Here is a 22,963-nt window from a genome sequence, read left to right as displayed (position 1 = left end):
CAGAAACATACTAAATGGTATAGATTAAAGTATCCAGGTTACCAAATGACCAGATCTGACTGATCACAGGATTATCAGTCTGTTTTTCAAGGTGACATTTATTGCCATATAATTAGTGTCACAAGTAACTCTTAACCTCTTGACCACCACAACTGTCAGTGCTGCTTGACTGTTTTCTACACAACAAAAGGTGCAGGTTCATTTAAAGGGGCATAAATGTCCCTAAGCAGGTTATACTGCATTGTAAACCTTAATGATAAGGCTTTTAGCAAAAATACTTTAACATTATGGATCTCTCTTTTTCAGAATCACTGAGAAGCTAAATAATATATTAATTTATTAACCAGTCTATATATTTCCAAAATACATGAACTATGACAAATCTAAATTGGTTTTATTTATCTTTTTATTGAAGCACACCTGGAAAGTTCCATTCTAAAGGTGATGCACCATACATATTTTAGAAAGTAAAATTAATATTTATAAACCTATACAGTGTATGATATGCCTATAATTATGAAAAATAAACATTTAGAACGATTTAAGGTATTTTTTTATACACTGGTAAATGTAAAAGATCTTTCAGGATGAGTACAACCTACCAAATAGATTTCTGTCTTTGTGTTTTAAAAAAATATATCAGGTTTTATATAAAAATCATGCTACATATTAGTTTATGTACGGCAGGTTGCTTTGGATTTCTTTGATAAGAATATAAAGAATAAAAAATGAGAAGAATATACAGTTAGAAGAGCTGTGTCACAAAATAGTTTTCCTAGAATTCAGATCTTTATTTTTATGGAATGTCAGAGAAAAAAATACAGTAGAAATGTATTTATCCCAAGGCAAAAATAGAGCTTTGAGTAATAATTAAAGTAAGAAAAAAAACATATACATAATTATCTGGCTCAAAGGCATCTGCCACTGACCAATGAGACCTTGACTGATGGTTCTGATACGTGGAATTTTCCTTAGGGGTGAAAAAAATACAGAAAAGAGGATAGTTTTGAGAAAGATCCAGCCTTCAAGCAGGGTATAAAAGAAAGTAAGTCAGAGATACACACCTGACTCCTTTGTCCAGTTGTACTAGCCACTTACCTGTGTCCTTTTGTTATATCGCCAACTCCGTTACAATGAGTTACAGCTTTAGCAGCTCCTCCAGGGTTGGCAGTGGTGTCTCCTCCAGGTTGTCTGATGGAATCTACAGGGCTGCCAGTGTTCATGGTGGTGGTTATGGAGGATCCAGCATCTCCATGTCCAGTGCTAAGTTAGTGTCATCTGGACAAGGCTTTAGCTCTGGATATGGAGGTGGAGCATCCTATGGTGCAGGGTCTTTTGGCGGTGGATCATTTGGTGGTGCTGGAGGATCTAGCTTTGGTGCAAACTTCTCCTCCGGTGGTGGAGATGGATTGCTGTCTGGCAATGAAAAATATACTATGCAAAACCTGAATGACCGTCTGGCCAATTACCTGGATAAGGTGCGATTACTGGAAGAAGCCAACAGTGACCTGGAGACAAAGATCCGTGAATGGTATGCAAAACAAGGGTCAGTCGCAGTACGTGAGCAGAGCTACAGTGGCTACTACACTACCATTGATGAACTGCGTGATAAGGTATGATTGACAAGATAGTTAAAATGACATGCTAGCTCCCAATTGCGCATTGATGTTTCTGAGCCTATCTAGCTATGCTTATCAACCAAGAATACCAAGAGAACATAGCGAATTAGGTAATGGAAATAAATTGGAAAGTTTTTAAAGTTATACGCTCTATCTGAATCATCAAGTTTAAGATTGACTTTATAGTCTTTTTAAATTAATTTTTTTTCTATAAGTATTATTGAAGTTCTAATTATTCAAATATTATGGCAGATTGTAGAGATGTATCAAAATAACATAGAGTGACATGTCCTTTCATGACTGGTGTTTTGCAACCAAAATAGTGTTGCTGTTTTAGACACTGATGTCCATTGTCCATTATACAATGCCCTTGTTTATAATTTTGACTAGAGATTGTTATGGTTCTTTTGTTATAGACTCATATTTGTTTCCTAGAGGGATGCAGTAATATTTATACATAGGTGCTGCCATTACCAAAGATTGATAATCAAATATTTAACAATGGGCATTTATCTAAAAGTTAAATTCAGGGTTCTGCAGTCATAAGATCCAAAATACAAGAGGTGCATGAAAATGTATGAAAGGAAATAAAGATAGATGCTAGTTTAAATGAGGAATGCTACATATTAGACGTATTCAAACATTCTAGCTCTAATGAAGTATGTAGTTATAGTCTACAATAAAAGTAAGTCTTAAAGAAAGGACATAATATCTATCGTCTATCTATGTATCTATATATCCATTTATCTATCTATCTATCTATCTATCTATCTATCTATCTATTATCTATCTATCTATCTATCTATCATCTATCTATCTATCTATCATATATCTATCTATCAATCAATAACTCTATCTATCTATCTATCTATCTATCTATCTATCATCTATCTATTATCTATCTATCTATCATCTATCTATCTATCTATCTATCTATCATCTATCTATCATCTATCTATCTATCATCTATCTATCTATTTACCTATCATCAATCTATCTATCTATCTATCTATCATCTACCTAACCCTATATCTATCTATCTTTCTATCTATATATCTATCTATCATATATCTATAAATCTCTATATCTATCTATCTATCTATCTATCTATCTAACATATATTTATCATATATCTATCTATCATCACTTTCATTGTGTGTCTTATCTATTTATTATTGAACACCTTTAAATCAGGGCTTTTATGTAAATATCCGTCCTTAAAGATATAATTGTGTTAAAATGATACCATGATCTCAATTATCTATTGAATAAAGCAGCATACCAATATGTTCACCTGTTTTTAGCTTAATGCTAATTTATGCTGTTCTCTATAGATATTTGCTGCAACAATTAACAACTCTAAACTTGTTCTGGAGATTGATAATGCCAGATTAGCAGCTGATGACTTTAGAATCAAGTAAGTATTTTATTGTGTAACTGCTGCTTGGATAGTAACATAACAGTCAATTATTATAGTAACAATACATATTGTAAGCACTAACTGAAAACATATTTGGTTGAGGTTAATTACGGCTGGTACAATACAAAATGCAAATACTGTGAAATGAATAGAAAAGCTTATTTTCATTAAAGTAAAGGTAAAGAAAATATTTTTGAAACAATGCTATTCAATCTAAATGCTACTGAGTTTGAGAACAATATAATTTTTCTTAAAAAAAAAAAGCTCAATAGATTTCTTTTTATCCTACGGCCACTTTATCTTCCTTGCACCCCTCCTTGCTTAAACTTTTTGTAGTTTAGTGACAGAGCAGTCCCGCCTATGCTATACCTTGCATACAATGCGCAAACCAGGCTACTGACAAAGAGGAAGAACTGTGCATGTGCAGTTCATCTGCAGCCCCAAATTAATGGGACAGTTCACCCAAAAACTTTCTCCCCTTTAAATTATTCCCAATTATCCTTTTTACCTGCTAGAGTGTATTAAATTGGTTGCAAGTAGCTCCTTTACTCATATTTCAGCATTTGAAATAGCTGATTTAGCTTGTGGTTTCCCAACCTATACTGAAAGTTTTGATACTGGCGTATACGCTATTGACAAGCCTAAGTAAACACAGCCAGCAGAAGAGATTAAACCCTCAGTGGGGGGCATGAAAGTTAAGTAATAAAATGATAATTTGCCATTGTTCTCTCTGTGTATTGAGCTTTGGTGTTCCAGACAAATATAAGATAAGGAAGCAAGTCTGTGTACATAAAAGTGATAACATAATGAGATCTGATATTACATGAAGCTCAACCCATTGTAATAGGCTGTGGTTTCAAAGCACAAAACTTGCTACTTCAGATACACAAATAAACCCGAAAATGCAATTTCTCAAATATTTTATACTCTGCAGTTGGTATAACAAGTCATTTAAAATACATTTATGGAAAAACAATTTTACAGTGTACTGTCCCTTTAATGGGTTCCCCAGCTGCAACTGGAAATTCACCTTCCTTACCCCTTGTGGGCCATGTGGTGCAGCTTTACATTGGCTGTGGCCATTGTAATGTCAACAAAGATGCAGGGCAAGCAGCAGAGCCAATAAAATGTTATACATTTTATAAAAATTAGAATACTTCTAAGCAAAATTTTAAAAAATAAAAACACCTCTTAGTAATATGATTTAATCAACATCTACATTGCAAACCCTTTTTGTTTACTATTACCTTAAAGGGACACTGAACCCAAATTTTTTCTTTTGTAATTCAGATAGAGCATGCGATTTTAAGCAACTTTCTAATTTGCTCCTATTATCAATTTTTCTTCGTTCTCTTGCTATCATTATTTGAAAAAGAAGGCATCTAAGCTTTTTTTTTGTTTCAGTACTCTGGATAGAACTTTTTTATTGGTGGATGAATTTATCCACCAATCAGCAAGGACAACTCAGGTTGTTCACCAAAAATGGGCCGACATCTAAACTTACATTCTTGCATTTCAAATAAAGATACCAAGAGAATGAAGAAAATTTGATAATAGGAGTAAATTAGAAAGTTGCTTAAAATTTCATGCTCACTCTGAATGACGAAAGAAAATTTTTAGGTACAGTATCCCTTTAATGACTGGATGGTTAAAACAATAAATTACATCTACATATTGTGATAGTAAAGTAAGTATGGTAATGTTAACGCACTTGTTATGGTAACTCATTTGTTACCTACTACAGGTACGAGAATGAACTATCCCTGCGCCAGAGTGTTGATAATGATATCAATGGTCTCCGACGTGTGCTTGATGAATTGACCATGAGCAGGTCAGATCTGGAGCTTCAAATTGAAGGCCTTAAGGAAGAACTGGTTTACCTCAAGAAGAACCATGAGGAGGTAGGATACATACATTTACCACCTGGAGATGACAACTTATATACACTTTAATAGTTAATAATCAAAATTAGTTGGTACGCCACTAACATAAATACTCTCTATTTCCACATCAAACAAATATATCTGCTTACGAAAAACAGTTATATCATGCAGTCCAGTTTCTGATTGTTCTTCATGGATAGGAACGCGTACAGCATTCAAAATATTATTATTATTATTATTATTAATATTATTATTATTATTATTATTATTATTAACATCAGTAACTTTTAGAGACTTAACAGATTCTGAAGTGCTAGATAAAGACAAAGGGGATTGCATTTTAATATTTTATAACTTGACAGACTATGAAAATGGAAATGTGAGAGCAAATGCATTGGCCTGTTTTGACTAAAATAGCCCTGGTTAAAGCACTAATTTAGGGCTAGATTTACGCGATAAATAACCAGCCATTACAAGTGGCTGATTATTGATACGGGGAGCTCGCGGTAGCAATTAGCGCTCCGAAAATTAACCAGAGATCAGAGCTCATGACATGAGAATGAGGTTTCCATTGAGGGCTTATGGAAGCGCACTCTCATGAGCACAAAGCTTCGGTGCAATGCAAACGCGAGGTCGTGCGCACATTGCACTTAACTAAAATACCAGCACACATTTGTGTGTGCTGAAATTACTAAATGGAGGGCAAATATCGCCCTTGCGCAAGCGATATTTTGCGCTCCATTTGTAATCTGGCCCTAATGTTTACTATCAATGTTAAAAACATATCATATAAATATATTATTAAACTCTAGCACATAAATGTCATAAGAGTTAAAATACTGGTCTTTGTAAAGATCATTTTTGACATGTGTTGCATACTCATGATAATTCAATATGACATTTAGTTCTTGATCCAAATATTTAAAAAAAGAAAAAAAAGGTATCTAATGATTTTTGTAGATAATACATTGTCCTGCTTTTGCTATAGCTTTGTAAAGCTTTTATAGTACAGCTATAGGTTGATTGATGTGTTCTGACATTTGCAGGAAGTGGGTGAGAAGCAACAGCATGCAACTGGCACTGTGAACGTGGAATTAGATGCTACCCCAGGAGTTGATTTAACCAGAATTTTGAATGAACTCCGAGAGCAGTATGAACACATTGCAGAGAAAAACAGAAGGGAAGCTGAGGCCTGGTATCTTGGTCAGGTAGGAAAGTTAATTCCATATTACTCCAAATCTCTGCAGTACGATCATGTTACAAGGGGGCTCAAACTGAACACAAACACAACTTGGTGTACAAAGAAAGCAAAAAAAGGGAAGTTACAACTTCAAGAAGGGCAAACGACTGCAGTTTGGAAGACTAAAAACGTCTAAAGATAAAAGTTTCTATAAACAGTAATCAATATGGAGAAAATGTTTAAGAATATATGATTTTGCAAGGGGGGCTATAGGTCATTTAGGTAATACGTGAATTGTGCTTTTAGGAGATTGAAGATAATTTGTAAGATATTCTGGATCCCTCACTTCAGGAAGCTAAGAAATCAGATCCAGTGCTTTTGGATCTATGATGTAATGAATTAATTAGATTGGCTTTTAAAATAGCTATTATAATATCCATCCACGTGTCAGTTATCACCATTGAGCATTTTTCACTGCTGTAAGTAACATTTGAGTAATTAAACTTATATTTTTTTTTAATGAGAGTTTAAATTTATATATATAAGTTAAAATATATTATAGAAGGGTTGGTTTCGTCCAAGTCCTTTGGTGGATAAAGGGAATCTGTAAAGTTGCTTCCTGCATATTAAAATCTTTATTAAATCAAGAATAAAAAAAATGCCCCAGGTTCATATTGATTTGCATTATTATTAAAATTATTTATTTATATGGTGTCACAACATTCTGTATTACTTTAATAAGAGGAGTGGCATCTGCAGTAGATGCATTGACATTATTCTATCACAGTACAGTATAATAATAAAAAAAAAAAATGGGTATTGTATCTAACAGGTTATCTCTCAATATTTCAGGTTGAATCTTTGCAAAATGAAGTTGTTGCCAGCACACAAGAAGTACAAACCACTAAGTCTGAGATTACGGATCAGAGACGTAACTACCAGGGCTTGGAAATTGAGCTGCAGTCCTTGTTAAGTGCTGTAAGTGCATAGTATTCCTAGAAAACCCATCTCATGGTATTTATTTCTTTGTTTGTTTATTTATTTTTTTTTTTTTTTCATTTTTAAGTAAGCTTTATTAAATGAACACATATAAGGTTACATCTCTTACATTCAAAATGATAAATAACACCATAGTGATCAAGATATTCTTATCTGATAAACATAAACAAGCTCTTATAAAAGACTGATAAAGAATTATAATATTACATTTGGTATGTTCATTGTTATACATTCTATTTTTTCAAAATGCCAATAATAAACACAAATCCCTGTGGCCAACAGCACCGGACCCAAAAGTCGGATGACCATAATTCAGAGAAACTGCTATTATGATGCAAGATGTAGGTAGGTCCAGTAGTGCCAGCCCAATGCAGTCTTTGAAGATTGCAGTGTAAGAAGAAGGTAATAGAAAGAGTAGGAACAGGAGAGAAAGAAAAAAACAGAAAGAAAAAAGGAAGGGAATATAAGGGTGAGGTAGCCTAGAAGTAAGGAGGGAGGGAATAAAGATGGGTTGAGTGGGGGAAGGTAAGAGAGGAAGAAAAAAAAAAAAAAAAGGGGGGGGGGGGAGGGGAAGATAAATCCAAATGGTCATAATAATTTTAATCCAAGTAAACTAGATGCTTCATAGGTTTCACCACAGCTGCCCACCCAAACTCCAAGTTTTACCTTGGTATTCATAAACCCCTACCCTCCCAAATCAGAGTCATATATTCATGAGTTTCAAGTCTCCCAGTCTTTAGGTAATGGAACCTCTCCAGGCTCAAAAGATCCCAGACCCTGGCCCTCCACTCCTCTAAGTTTGGTGTGTGTATAGATTTCCAATGCCTTGGTATGAGTCCTTTTGCACAATTCAACATCAGGAGAAATAAGTGGCGTTTCGCATCCATGACAATTTTAGGTAGCTCATGGAAAATGAGATACTTAGGGTCCGGGGGCAGGACGATTTCCAGTATCCTGCTACACTCTCGAAATACCTCACTCCAAAAGGGTTGTATATGGGGACATTGCCACCAGATATGTAGCATGGATCCTTGCTCACCGCAGCCCCTCAAGCACTCCCCGCCTGTGTGCGGGTATATTTTTTTTTAACCTCTGTGGGGTGAGGTACCAGCGACTCAGAAACTTAAAATGCATCTCCTGGATTTTCATTAACAACGACACGTGCTTCGCTTTGCGAAATATGGATAACCATGCTTTTGAGTCGGGTTCAAGGCCTAATTCTTGTTGCCATGCTACTATATAAGAGGGAAGCACATCAGCACCCCCTTCCACCAGCAGCTTATACAGAATTGAAATGAGATGACGTGGCAGATTTGGCAAATTACAAAGCACTTCGAATGGTGTTTTCTGTCTTTTCAGTGAATCTCTGTCGCGCAGGGTGCTGTAGTAATGATGGAACTGCATTACCCTGAACCATGAGGAGAATAAATCACAATCCCATTCAGCCAGTTCCATTTGTGGCTTGATTCTACCCTTTGACAGGATGCCCGAGACTGCGGTCTCAGCTAGAGTATAACAAGTTCCCAGAGAATAGGTTTTGTTAGCTATCCCGTTGTCCGGGTTTTCTCGAACGGGCATCACAGGTGAGATAGAAGTAGAGATATACGGTCTCACCTTGATCAATCTATCCCATCTACCCAATACATCCTCAATCAGGGGATACTGGGAGAGCCAAGTAGGGCGCCGCGCAGGGCTGATCCACGCGAGAGATCCCGCATTACCCCTACGGAGAATCTCCCTATCCAGGCTTTGTTGGGCGATCCATGGCACCATTCGACCAGTCATTGTAGTTGAATAGCCTTAAGGTATTCGCTCAGTCGGGGGACACCTGCCCCTCCTCGGTCTCTGGGCAAGTACATCGTTTTTTGGTTGATCCGTGGTCTCAGATCATTCCAGATGTAGGATTCAAGTGCTGACTGAATTTGATGTATTAAGTGGTCTGCTGATGACAAGGGGATAGCCTGCATAATATATAGTACTCTGGGCAGGATATTCATTTTAGCCACTTGAATTCTACCCATCCAAGAGATGGTCTCATTTTTCCATGCCGCAAAGTCCCGTGAAGCTTCATCCCTTATGTGCTTATAATTTACAGACACCATTTCCCCAACTGATGATGCTAGAGTAATACCTAAGTAGTTAAGATGCTTTATAGCAACCTTCAGGGGACAGCCTTCACTGTATGATTCAAATACCTCTCCAGGCATTGAGATATTCAAGATTTCTGATTTGGAAAGGTTAAGTGAGAAATTCGACATCCGCCCAAATATCTCAAATTCGGTTAGCGATTCCCGCAAGGATCCACCATTGTCTGCAAGGGTCAACAGCACATCGTCGGCGTACATTGCCAACCTGTGCTCAATTCCCCCTGTTTTAAATCCTAGTATCTCAGGGTTCCCACGTATCTTACATGCTAGAACCTCCATGACCAGAGCAAAGAGCAGGGGTGAGAGGGGACACCCCTGTCTCGTTCCATTTGAGATCTGGAAAGTTTCAGAGAACAGTCCATTCACACGGACCTTGGCGTTTGGGTTGGAGTATAGCGAGAGTACGTAATTTATGAAATGTGCTCCAAAACCCATCTTTTCCAGAGTGACTCGCATAAAGGTCCAATTGACTCGGTCGAAGGCCTTTTCCGCATCCGTCGACACAAGTACCAACGGAGCGGAAGTAGCCTGCGCATATGAGATCAACTGGATCACCCTGAGAGTGTTATCCCGTGCCTCTCTTGCTGGGATAAATCCTGTTTGGTCTGTGGAGACCAATTGTGGCAAAAATATTTTGAGGCGATTTGCAATAACTTTGGCCAATATCTTGACGTCAGAGTTAAGCAGTGATATCGGTCTATAACTGCCAGGCAGATTTTCCAGTTTATCCGGTTTAGGGATAACCGAGATGAATGCTTCCAACATCGAATTCGAAAGGACAGGAGCCTCCGAAAGCCGGTTGAACACCCTGAGCATATGAGGTATTAAGATGCCTGCAAATTTTTTATAGTAGCGCGTACCAAACCCATCCGGGCCCAGGCTTTTGCCAGCCGGAAGGCATTTGATAGCTGCTAGAATCTCTTCCGCAGTAAAGGGAGCATCCAGTTGGCCCGCCTGTTCAGCAGTTAACGATGGTACTCCTGCTTTTTCAACATAGTCAGATACCTCTTGTTCAAAAATCAGTCTGTTGCGGGAGCCCTCCTGCGAGTTTTCTGCTGGGTGTATGTTATAGAGAGTTTTATAGAAATTGCCAAAGGCATTCGCTATGGCTTGACCATCTCTATGTGTCATCCCATGCTTATCTGTTATTTCATAGATGTATGAGCGTAATCTTTTCCGAGCTAGTGCTCGGGCCAGTAACTTTCCTGATTTATTACTATGTTCAAAAAACGTTTGACGCATGATGAGGGCTTTTTTGTGTTGTTCTTCTTGTAAATGGCGTAGCAAAGCCGCCCTGGCTAAGGCCAGCTCTGTTTGTAGAGCCTGATCAGCAGGATGTTCTTTATGCGCCAGTTCTTTTTGTGAAACTTGCGCTAACAATGCGCTGTAGATTTCTCTTTTGGACCTGCGCAATGCTGCGCTGTGCCTGATCAAACAACCTCTGATCACACTCTTGTGAGCTTCCCACACAGTGGATCCGGCCATAGCCTCGTCCGCGTTTAGGAGGAAATATTCCTCAATGTTTTTTTGTAGCTTTAATATTAAGAGTTTATCGTCAAGGAGATATTCATCGAGCCTCCACACGTGAGGAGTTACTGGGGTGTTTGGCCAGTTAATAGTGCATTTAACAGGGGCATGATCCGACCAAGTGATCGTATTGATATTGCATCCTGTCGTAACCGCAAGACCCACAGAATCCGTAAAAAGGTAGTCGATTCTGGTGTACTTCCTATGGGGGTGCGAATAGAAAGTGACATTTTTGTCTGTTGGGTGGAAGGTACGCCAGACATCGTGCAAGATCAAGTTTCTAAGAGACCTAATTAGATGTTTAGCTACTTTATGTGGGGTGCTGGAGAGGCCGTCCGAGGTGTCTAAGCTCGGGTTTAGGGAAATATTAAAATCCCCTCCCAGGAAGAGGATACCTTTCTGTGATTCCAAGATCAGCTGTGAGATTTTCTTAAAAAAAACATCTTGTGCCTTGTGCGGGAAGTAAAGGTTGGCCAGGGTCATGGGTCTACCATATAATTTGCCTATCAGAATTATATATCTCCCATTGGGATCCTTTATAGTTTGCTCCAATTGGAATGGGACACCGTGGCGAAACAAAATGCCAACTCCATTTTTTTTGAAGGGCCCAGATGCAAAACAGGCCTGTGGATAATATCTGCTGAACCATTTGGGTTCCCTGTGTTTGGAATAGTGTGTTTCTTGAATGAAAATGATGTCACCACCTATCCTATGTAAATCTCTCGTGACAATCGAACGTTTCTCTGGGCTATTAAAACCCTTAACATTAACAGTGAGAAGATCCAAGTTGTGGATTCTTTTTAGTGATCGTGGGTGCGCCATTGATGAGGTGAGAGAAGGGGGAGAGGGGAAAAAAAAAAAAAAAAGGGGGGGGGGAGGGTTAGAGGGGAGGAGGAGACCAGAAGAAGGAGGAAAGAGAGGGACAGGGGAGGGAAAGTCAAGGAAGAAGAGGGGGAGAGTTTAGCAGGAACGGGGTGGATGCGTACCGGGAGAAGAGCAGGGGAGAAGGGCGATTTTAAAGTTGCTGTACAGTGGGATAAGAACTATAGGAGAAGAGAGTAAGGGAAAAAGAAGAGAAAGAATCCAGAGAGAATCAGGCAACAAAAGGCCGGATCCCCACCTGTATTACAAAGGAATTTAAGAGTGAAGAGTGAAAAGAAAGGGGGTAAAAATCTACTTATTCAAAAAGTACACCAATAGGAGGTAGTAACCCCAAAACTCTTGCATAGATATATTAACAGATATTCAAACTTTTTAGGTAAAGTAACTCAATACATATCAATAACCATCGTCAGAACTAAAATATAAACTAGAAACGGACACCCCTGATACCCGCCTAAATAGACCCCTGCCTGAGTCCCATGCTCTCTAGAGAGTACCTATTTAAAGCCCCCTCAGTTTGTTTAGTCTAAAGCCAGCGCAGACTCTGCTCCACCCAACCCCCAGAACCTCTTTTTGCTTTTTATTATAATAATTTTTTTTTTTTTAATTTTTTTTAATAGTTATTTTCTTTTATTTATTTATTCTTTAATTGTAATGATATATGTATTCCATTAGGCCTAGGAAGAGCAAGAAAAGATATGCTAATACCTACTACCAGTCTTATTTGCAAATGAAACATGTTCCTGTATGTAAGAAATTGAATAAACATGCAACAGTATAAAAATAGCAGCCATGGACATTTAGACAAGCAACATAGAGCAAGTGAGAGGCACACTCCCATATGATAGTACAGCTTCTATTGCCTGCCAGTGTCTCTCAGTGTCCAAGCAGCCTGACCTAGGCGTCAGAAATGCATATTACTAATTCCACAAATAAACAGCTGAAAAAGAAAGTTATAAATACAACATGTGTCTCTAATTGAAACAAATACTCATGAACTTATCTGTTTCAGAGGGTGGTGGGCCTTCAGATCCAGGCAGGGTGTTTCATAGGAGTTCCGGCTCAGTTAGGGTGTCAAGTATAACACAATAATGCAAATTGACAAGGCCTCCAATAGCCTAGTCAAGGCCTCGGTCTGCCACTCCACGGTTAGCATCAGGGCCTGGTTGTGCAGGAACCACAGGCACATTTGGTGGTCTGATCTGTAAACCAAATGTTTGATTTAGAGCGTGAAGATCCTCCGGTGACTTGTAAATTGCTGTTGAGCCGTTCTTATATGCAATGATGCAGGTGGGGAATCCTCACCTGTATTGGATTTGTTGTTCTTTGAGGCTGGAGGTAATGTAACGCAGGTCTCTTTGCTTCTGTAGGGTTGTAGGGCATAAATCTGTAAAAATCTGGATGTCAGTGCCTTCATATGTAAGGGGGTGCTTATTTCTAGCCAGCTGAAGAATTTCTTCTTTATCCTTATAGGAGAGAAGTCTGATGATAATATCCCTTGGGGGGGCCCTAGCCGGCGGTCTGGGTCTGAGAGCCCTATGTACTCTTTCAACCTGTATCTCCGCCGCGTCTGGAGCGTTTTTAAGAAATTTAAAGAAGTCCTGTATGTATTGACCTATCTCGGGAGGATTCACTGTTTCAGGGACGCCGTGCAACCTCAGGTTGTTGCACCTGCTTATGTTTTCCAGGTCTTCAATTCTATCAGTCAGAGACTGTACTGTAGCATCCTGGGATTGCATACAGCTGGCCTGGTGCTGAAGGTCTGAACGTATTGTTTCCTGCATTTCCTCAATCTGGGAGACTCTATGATCTACTGCCACTATGTCTTTCTTCAAATCCCCAAACATAATTTTGACATCTGTCATAGCTTCATGTATATCTTTTTTAGATGACAGATGCTTAATGTCATCTCTAGTAAGATAACAAGGCTGCGGGGGATCTAGGTTAGATGTCTGCACAGCAGCAGTTTGTTTACCACAATCTGGCAGTTCTCTATTGGTGCCCGGGGCGTTTTCAGTAGGAATTAGAAAGCTTTCCATATTGGAAGATTGAGACCCCTTTACCGGTTTGGATATGCGTCTGTTTGCCATATTTATACACTGAATATCCAGATAGAGCAAGTGGATTTCTCCCAATTCTAGGGGTGAGATAGATGTCGGCAAATAGTTATATCTCTGTAAGGGGAGCCAGCTCAGGTCAGACAAGCCTGTGTGATTCAGCAGTGCTGCTTCAAATGAAATCTGTACAGGGTTCTCCCTCAAACCTATCAAGCTTATTCAACAATAGTGTCCAGAATGTTTGTGTATACAACAATAAACCTAAGCAAATCAATGCCCCTCCAATGATGTGTTTATTAAAATCAGAGGGCTTGCAACTTTGGGCTTATTTCTATTTTCTCAGTTCCGGCTCTTTATCCCAGCAGGGCTTTTATCAGTCTCTATAGCACCGGACTGCTCCGCTACAGGAGCCTAACCCACAGCGTGTGTCTCACGGTCTCCCCCTCAACAGCTTTGAAGGTACCTGATTGTGTCCAGTCCCCGCAGTGATCAAGCAGGTAGGGAGCCTGCTACTATTTAATGTCCTTCTCTCCAGTGCGGCGATCCGCTACTGCGTGCTTGTCAGCGCTGCCAGGTCACAAGCTCCCCGACTTCCAACCAATCTTGACCCTGCTGTTGGAGGCTAATAATTGTTGTCCAGAGGCGTTGTATGTTGATCCTCACTTTGCGCGGCCAAGGTTTTCACCGCTACAGCTGGTTCCCAGCACGCTCAGGCCTCACTGCGCAGCTAGTTAAACTGGAGTCTCCGTTACTGCTCAGCTCCCAAAAGCAGTTATCATAAGTGCCCGGTCCGTTTTAAGTTGTGAATTTGAGCTTTCAATTAATTCTGACTTGCTAAGAGTTACTTATAAGCTGTGTCAAGAGTCTTGGGGCTTCAGAGATAAATCAATATGGGGCCATCTACAAGCGTGGCCAAGCTCCGCCCCCTGTTTGTTTATTTTTTACATTGTTTTGAGCAGAGACATAATATGTTTTTTCCCCAACCCCCTACTATGTTTGGCTTATAATAAGAATTCATGTGATTAGGGATAGTAGCATTCACATCACTACACTCTCTGCATTCAAACTGTATATGTAACATAAATAGCATTATAAAAAGACCTTTAAGGTTTTGCTAAAAATAATAAAAAATCTGTGTCAAAATTATTCTACAACTACTCTCATTGACACACTTTTTAAAGTGGATTGTGTTAGATAGTAGATATCACTGAAAGACATGTCGAAATAGAGATAGTTATGTACTGAACCCCCCCCCCCACATATAAATTAGAATTCTTCAAAATTAAGTGGACCAGCAATATTTTCTCTCTTCAGTAGTAAGTTTTATTGTGATTTTAAGTATTCTCAGTAGATGATGACATTAATTAATCAAACTGTAGCTTTAAATTTGCCCATGGAGTAAAAACAGCATGAATTTCCCCTCAATGCCTTTAACAATACTAACTATTACATTGAAATTAACTAAAATCTTATTTCTACTGCTGTGTATTATAGAAAGCTGGTCTGGAAGCCAACTTAGCAAGCGCAGAGGGACGCTATTCAGCACAGCTATACCAGATGCAATCTATCATCGGTGGCATTGAGGGTCAGCTGTCAGAGCTACGCTCAGACCAAGAACGCCAGAATCAGGAGTACAGAGCCCTGCTAGACATCAAGAGTAGGCTGGAACAGGAGATTGCCACATACCATCAACTCATAGATGCAGACAGCAGCAAGTGAGTAAAACCTTCAAACTTTTATTATATATATTCAGACTATGTTGTGTTATTTTACATATATCTGTAGATACAATCACTTGGTTTCCTTCTGTTTAAGCTAATATATGCATTATATATTTTATATACCTTTTAATATGATATATATATAAACTTTTATGTTAAGTGTATGAGTTGACATACAACAGAAGATAGATAGGATCTTCTTATTGTGCCAATATGGCAATAGCAATAACTCTGTCCAATCCCTTAATTTTGTACTTCCATTATACACACTGGTACGATGTGATTAAGAAGTAGATTTAATTTCTCTGGAAACCAGCAATGGTCTTAAAAATATAAGATTCTTAAAGAAAAATGGTTGTTATAAATGACACACCAAAAATATCAGATTACAATTTTAATTTTGTTCTGATAAAAAGAGAAACCCATAGGGTGTCTAGATACTATTCAAATAAAATAAACAGAGCGAAAGTGAGGAAAAGTTGGATAGGTAACGGTGAGTGAGATTAATAAACGAGAGGGGGAGAGATAAAAAGAAACATGACTGAGAAAGTAAAAAACAAGGAAGTAACTAAAGGTAATCTACTATCAAACGGCTAGATTAAGAGTCTTGCGTTAGGGTTAAAAAGCAGCGTTGAGAGGTCCCAATGCTGCTTTATAATGCCCGCTGGTATTACGAGTCTGGCAGGTACAGGTGTACCGCTCACTTTTTCTCCGCGACTCGAGCATACCGCAAATCCCCTTACGTCAATTGCGTATCCTATCTTTTTAATGGGATTTGCCTAACGCCGGTATTACAAGTCTTGGAGAAAGTGAGCGTTAGACCCTCTCCTGTCAAGACTCCTACCACATTTAAAAGTCAGTAGTTAAGAGTTTTATGGGCTAACGCCATAATATAAAACTCTTAACTAAAGTGCTAAAAAGTACACTAACACCCATAAACTACCTATTAACCCCTAAACCGAGCCCCCCCCACATCGCAAACAGATAACTAAAGTTTTTAACCCCTAATCTGCCCACCGGACATAGCCGCCACTTCAAAAAATATATTAACCCCTAAACCGCCGCACACCCGCATCGCAAACACTAGTTAAATTAAATTAACCCCTAATCTGCTGTGTCTAACATCACTGACACCTACCTACATTTATTAACCCCTAATCTGCCGCCCACAACGTCGCTGCCACTATATTAAATATATTAACCCCTAAACCTAAGTCTAACCCTAACCCTAACACCCCCCCTAACTTAAATATAATTTCACTAAAACAAAATAAAATTACTACAATTAAATAAATTATTCCTATTTAAAACGAAATACTTACCTATAAAATAAACCCTAAAATAGCTACAATATAACTAATATTTACATTCTAGCTAGATTAGGGTTTATTTTTATTTTGCAGGCAACTTTGTATTTATTTTAACTAGGTACAATAGTTATTAAATAGTTATTAACTATTTAATAACTTCTTAGTTAAAATAAAAACAAATTTACCTGTAAAATAAAACCAAACCTAAATTACAATTACACCTAACACTACACTATAATTAAAATAAGTTCCTAAATTAACTACAATTAACATACAATTAAATTAAATAAAGTGTGAAAACCCCCCCACTAAATTACAGAAAATAATAAAATAATTACAAGATTTTTAAACTAATTACACCTAATCTAATCCCCCTAATAAAATAAAAAAGCCCCCAAAATAATACAAATCCCTACCCTATACTAAATTACAAATAGCCCTTAAAAGGGCTTTTTGCGGGACATTGCCCCAAAGTAATCAGCTCTTTTACCTGTAAAAAAAAATACAATACCCCCCCACATTAAAACCCACACACCCAACCCTACACTAAAATCAACCCAATCCCCCCTTAATAAAACCTAACACTAACCCCTTGGAGATCACTTCTATCAGCCAATCGGAATTAAGGTAGGAAAAATCCTATTGGCTGATCCAATCAGCCAATAGGATTGAACTCACATTCTATTGGCTGATTGGAACAGCCAATAGAATGCAAGCTCAATCCTATTGGCTGATTGGATCAGCCACTTCAAACAGAACTTCAATCCTATTGGCTGATTGGATCTGCCAATAGGATTTTTCCTACCTTAATTCTGATTGGCTGATAGAATCCTATCAGACAATCGGAATTCAAGGGATGCATCTTAGATGACGTAATTTAAAGGAACCGTCATTCATTGTGTAGTCATTGGTCTGGATGGATGCTCCGCATTGGCTGGCTTCAAGATGGACACGCTCCAGATGGATGAAGATAGAAGATGACGCCTGGATGAAGACTTCTGCCCCTCTGGAAGACCACTTGTGCCTGCCTGGGTGAAGACCTCTCATGGTAGGGTGATCTTCAAGGGGTTAGTGTTAGGTTTTATTAAGGGGGGATTGGGTGGGTTTTAGAGTAGGGTTGGGTGTGTGGGTGGTGGGTTTTAATGTTGTGGGGGTATTGTATTTTTTTTTAAGGTAAAAGAGCTGATTACTTTGGGGCAATGCCCCGCAAAAAGCCCTTTTAAGGGCTATTTGTAATTTAGTATAGGGTAGGGATTTTTTTTATTTTGGGGGGCTTTTTTATTTTATTAGGGGCATTAGATTGGGTGTAATTAGTTTAAAATTCTTGTAATTTTATTTTTTTCTGTAATTTAGTGTTTTTTTTCATACTTTAGTTTATTTAATTTAATTGTAATTAATTGTAGTTAATTTAGTTAATTTATTAAATGATAGTTTAGTGTAAGGTGTAATTGTAACTTAGGTTAGGTTTTATTTTACAGGTATATTTGTATTTATTTTAACTAGGAAGTTATTAAATAGTTAATAACTATTTAATAACTATTGTACCTAGTTAAAATAAATGCAAAGTTGCCTGTAAAATAAAAATAAATCCTAAGATAGCTACAATGTAACTATTAGTTATATTGTAGCTAGCTTACAGTTTATTTTATAGGTAAGTACACTACACTAAAACCCACCTACACTAAAACCCACCCAATCCCCCCTTAATAAAACCTAACACTAACCCCTTGAAGATCACCCTACCTTGAGAGGTCTTCACCCAGCCGGGCACAAGTGGTCCTCCAGTGGGGCAGAAGTCTTCATCCGATCTGGGCAGAAGAGGACCTCCAGATGGGCAGAGGTCTTCATCCAGGTGGCATCTTCTATCTTCATCCATCCGGAGCCGAGCGGGTCCATCTTCAAGCCAGCCGACGCGGAGCATCCTCTTCTTCCGACGACTCCCAACGAATGAAGGTTTCTTTAAATGACGTCATCCAAGATGGCGTCCCTTGAATTCCGATTGTCTGATAGGATTCTATCAGCCAATCGGAATTAAGGTAGGAAAATCCTATTGGCTGATCCAATCTGCCAATACAATTGAGCTTGCATTCTATTGGCTGATTGGAACAGCCAATAGAATGCAAGCTCAATCCTATTGGTTGATTGAATCAGCCAATAGGATTGAACTTCAATTCTATTGGCTGATTGGATCAGCCAATAGGATTTTTCCTACCTTAATTCCGATTGGCTGATAGAATCCTATCAGCCAATCGGAATACAAGGAATGTCATCATGGATGACGTCACTTAAAGGAACTTTCATTCATCGGGAATCATCGGAAGAAGAGGATGCTCCACTTTGGCTGGCTTGAAGATGGACCCGCTCCACTCCGGATGGATGAAGATAGAAGATGCCACCTGGATGAAGACTTCTGCCCATCTGGAGGTCCTCTTCTGCCCGGATCGGATGAAGACTTCTGCCCCTCTGGAGGACCACTTGTGCCCAGCTGGGTGAAGATGTCTCAAGGTAGGGTGATCTTCAATGGGTTAGTGTTAAGTTTTATTAAGGGGGATTGGGTGGATTTAAGAGTAGGGTTGGTGGTGGGTTTTAATGTTGGGGGGGTATTGTATTTTTTTTTACAGGTAAAAGAGCTGATTACTTTGGGGAAATGCCCCGCAAAAAGCCCTTTTAAGGGCTATTTGTAATTTTGTATAGGGTAGGGATTTGTATTATTTTGGGGGCTTTTTTATTTTATTAGGGGGATTAGATTAGATGTAATTAGTTTAAAATTCTTGTAATTATTTTTTCTGTAATTTAGTGGGGTTTTTTCGTACTTTAGTTTATTTAATTTAATTGTAATTAATTGTAGTTGGTTTAGGTAATTATTTTAATTATAGTGTAGTGTTAGGTGTAATTGTAATTTAGGTTAGGTTTTATTTTACAGGTAAATTTGATTTTATTATAACTAGGAAGTTATTAAATAGTTAATAACTATTTAATAACTATTGTACCTAGTTAAAATAAATACAAAGTTGCCTGTAAAATAAAAATAAACACTGAGATAGCTACAATGTAACTATTAGTTATATTGTAGCTAGCTTAGGGTTTATTTTATAGGTAAGTATTTAGTTTTAAATAGGAATTATTTATTTAATTTTAGTTATTTTATTTAAATTATATTTAATTTAGGGGGTGTTAGGGTTAGAGTTAGACTTAGGTTTAGGGGTTAATAACTTTATTATAGTGGCAGCGACGTCGGCGGCAGCAGATTAGGGGTTAATACATTTAATATAGTTGCGGCGACGTTGGGGGGGCAGATTAGGGGTTAATAACTATAATGTAGGTGGTGGCGATGTTGGGGGCAGCAGATTAGGGGTTCATAAGTATAATGTAGGTGGCGGTGGTGTCCGGAGCGGCAGATTAGGGGTTAATAATATAATGCAGGTGTCTGCGATGTTGGGGATGGCAGATTAGGGGTTAATAAGTGTAAGATTAGGGTGTTTAGACTCGGGGTTTATGTTAGGGTGTTAGGTGTAGACATAAATTTTCTTTCCCCATAGGAATCAATAGGGCTGGGTTAGGAGCTGAAAGCTGCTTTTTTGCAGGTGTTAGGTTTTTTTTCAGCCGATTCTGCCCCATTGTTTCTTATGGGGAAATTGTGCACGAGCACGTTTAGCCAGCTCACCGCTACTGTAAGCAGTGCTGGTATTGAGGTGAGATGTGGAGCTAAATTTTGCTCTTCACTCACTTTTTAGAGGCTAACGCCGGGTTGAAAAAAAACTTTAATACCAGCGTTGTTTGTAGGTGAGAGGTGAGCTGAAACTGAGCATTGCCCCGCACGGCTTTACCAACAAAACTCGTAATCTAGGTGAAAGTGTTTAGTACTTGGTTGCATGCATAGCACCATTTTATGAAACATTAGTAGTGATTATTATTAGAACTTCATTATTTTTGTGCTGATTTGCAATGTATTAAATTTGTAATATGTATGTTTTCCCACAGAATCGGTATCGGAGGTGGAAGTGCAACATCAGGTAAGAAATATTTTATGGTAAATAAAGATTATCACATTGAGATACTGAAAATGCTGATAGATATTTGGAATAATATTGTTATAATTGTGTCTTTTAGCAACCTCCACTACAACCAAAGTACAAGCCATCATAAAGGAGGAAATTGGCGGAAAGGTGATTTCTTCAACATCTTACAAGAAGTATTAAGGTTCCACTGCCAACCAAAGAACAGTTCTCTATCTTCTGGCTAACAAACAGTAGATACTAATGAATTAAAGGGCACACGTGTATGTTATCAATCAAGCAGAAAAACCTCTTAAAGAACACAACAAAAGCACACAGAAGATAATTCATTAAACCTTCAATCAGATACTAATGCAGCATAATTGTTTTTTAATAGAGATTTCTACTGTATATGGCTATATCAGAATGTGAAACTTTATTAAATACATTCAAACTGATTTATACTATCGTTAGTCTAGATTCAAAGAACGTGTTCACTATGATAAAACTCTTCTATGGCCCAGTTGGCTCTTCATAGAGAATGTGATGATTGTCAATTATTCAATAAACTCTTTTTTATGGGTTGTGCAAGAAAGAATCTTGTTTTGTTTATGTTCTGTCAATTTGGATAAATATTAGGCTGCAGCTTTACTAATATCTCCTTTCTAATGTTGGATTTCTTGAGCTACACAGAGGTTAATTTCTTTAATTAAAAACAAGCAGTCGATGATGATGCCAAGATAAAACATCATATTTGGGTTATTTTGATTTAGCTCAACAGCAACAAAAAAACAGCCTTATCCACTATTGTGAGCATGCCCTGATGTTTTTTTTTTAATACTAGATAGATAACATTTTTTTTACCAACACCAGAAATTATGTTAATCTGGAGATTTTATCAATTTTGGAAGTTATGAGGAACATGTATATCTAATGGTTTTATAGTATGCTTATTTATTTACAATAAACAGTAATAATGTGAGGTCATCATAAAATGGAAAACTACTAAACAACATCAAGATTTTAGATAGCTCAGTATAAAGATTACATTGCTGCCATTTTAAATATTTCATAGTTAAAACCACATTTAATGCGCATAGTATAATTATTATTTTTCAATAGTAATATATTAATCTCATACAGAGATCAACAAAACGTACAAAATGACTTACAGTCACCAGGCCTTAGGGCAACGTTTATGGCAGCACCCTTTCCGTATCATTCCAATCACCATAACGCTTTTATAGTTATATTGTGTCACCATAAAAGTTACATAATAATGAATCAGAAATCATATTGTATGGTGACATGAATAGCAGACAGTTCTCACGACAACCACAACATATCTTGTAGTAAATTAAAGTTTTGCAAGATTTTTAAGTATAGTATTCATGGCAACCATCCATAGATGCATAAAAAAACAGTAATTTGGAGATAAATAAAATAAGATGTCGATATTTGGTTATGAGATACTTAGTGAAAAGCAAATTATGCAAAAACAAACAAAAAGTTCATCCATAGTGTTACAGATAATAGAAGTAGTAGCTAAGATGATATTAAATTAGCATCTGAGTAAATATTTTTTTTTCAAGCTATAAGATGATGTAATCTCAAATACGCATACTAAAACTATATGTGTTGATACGGTCCAGCAAGGTATGTAGTAATATTACTAGGATACCATTAGATAACTGTTCAATTTAAAGTGTCAATTTCATATAATTTACAAATACATTTCTTAATAAAACAAAGCAACAGCCAAAGTTTCAAGAAATATTTACAGATTCATAAAAGAGTGGGCATATCATACTCCAAAAAGTAGCTGTGAAATAGAATCAATCGGCTAGATTACGAGTCTTGCGTTAGCCTTAAAAGCAGCGTTGAGAGGTCCCAACGCTGCTTTTTAACGCCCGCTGGTATTACGAGTCTTGCAGGTACAGGTGTACCGCTCACTTTTCTTCTGCGACTCGAGCTTACCGCAAATCCCTTACGTAAATTGCATATCCTATCTTTTAAATGGGACTTGCCTAACGCCGGTATTACAAGTCTTGGAAGAAGTGAATGGTAGACCCTCTCCTGTCAAGACTCCTACCGCATTTAAAAGTCAGTAGTTAAGTTAAAAAGTACACTAACACCCATAAACTACCTATTAACCCCTAAACCGAGCCCCCCCCATATTGGAAACACTTAAATAAAGTTTTTAACCCCTAATCTGCCGACCAG

At 37.7% G+C, this 22,963-nt stretch overlaps 1 protein-coding gene across 1 annotated transcript; it reads left to right on the top strand.

Annotated features, from left to right (window-relative positions):
* The first annotated feature begins 1,069 nt into the window (after positions 1-1,069).
* Positions 1,070-21,338, top strand: LOC128645597 (keratin, type I cytoskeletal 15-like). The gene is made up of 8 exons (XM_053698691.1): positions 1,070-1,613; positions 2,954-3,036; positions 4,784-4,940; positions 5,969-6,130; positions 6,955-7,080; positions 15,209-15,429; positions 20,727-20,758; positions 20,856-21,338. Exons 1-8 carry the CDS (start codon positions 1,134-1,136, stop codon positions 20,942-20,944), a joined length of 1,350 nt encoding a protein of 449 aa, XP_053554666.1. The 5' UTR covers positions 1,070-1,133; the 3' UTR covers positions 20,945-21,338.
* Positions 21,339-22,963: the final 1,625 nt, after the last annotated feature.

This window comes from Bombina bombina, chromosome 1 (genome assembly GCF_027579735.1).
Source record: "Bombina bombina isolate aBomBom1 chromosome 1, aBomBom1.pri, whole genome shotgun sequence".
Classification (NCBI taxonomy): Eukaryota; Metazoa; Chordata; class Amphibia; order Anura; family Bombinatoridae; genus Bombina; species Bombina bombina.
The sequence above is the reverse complement of the archived record's forward strand: the minus strand, read 5'-3'. Positions and strand labels throughout refer to the sequence as shown.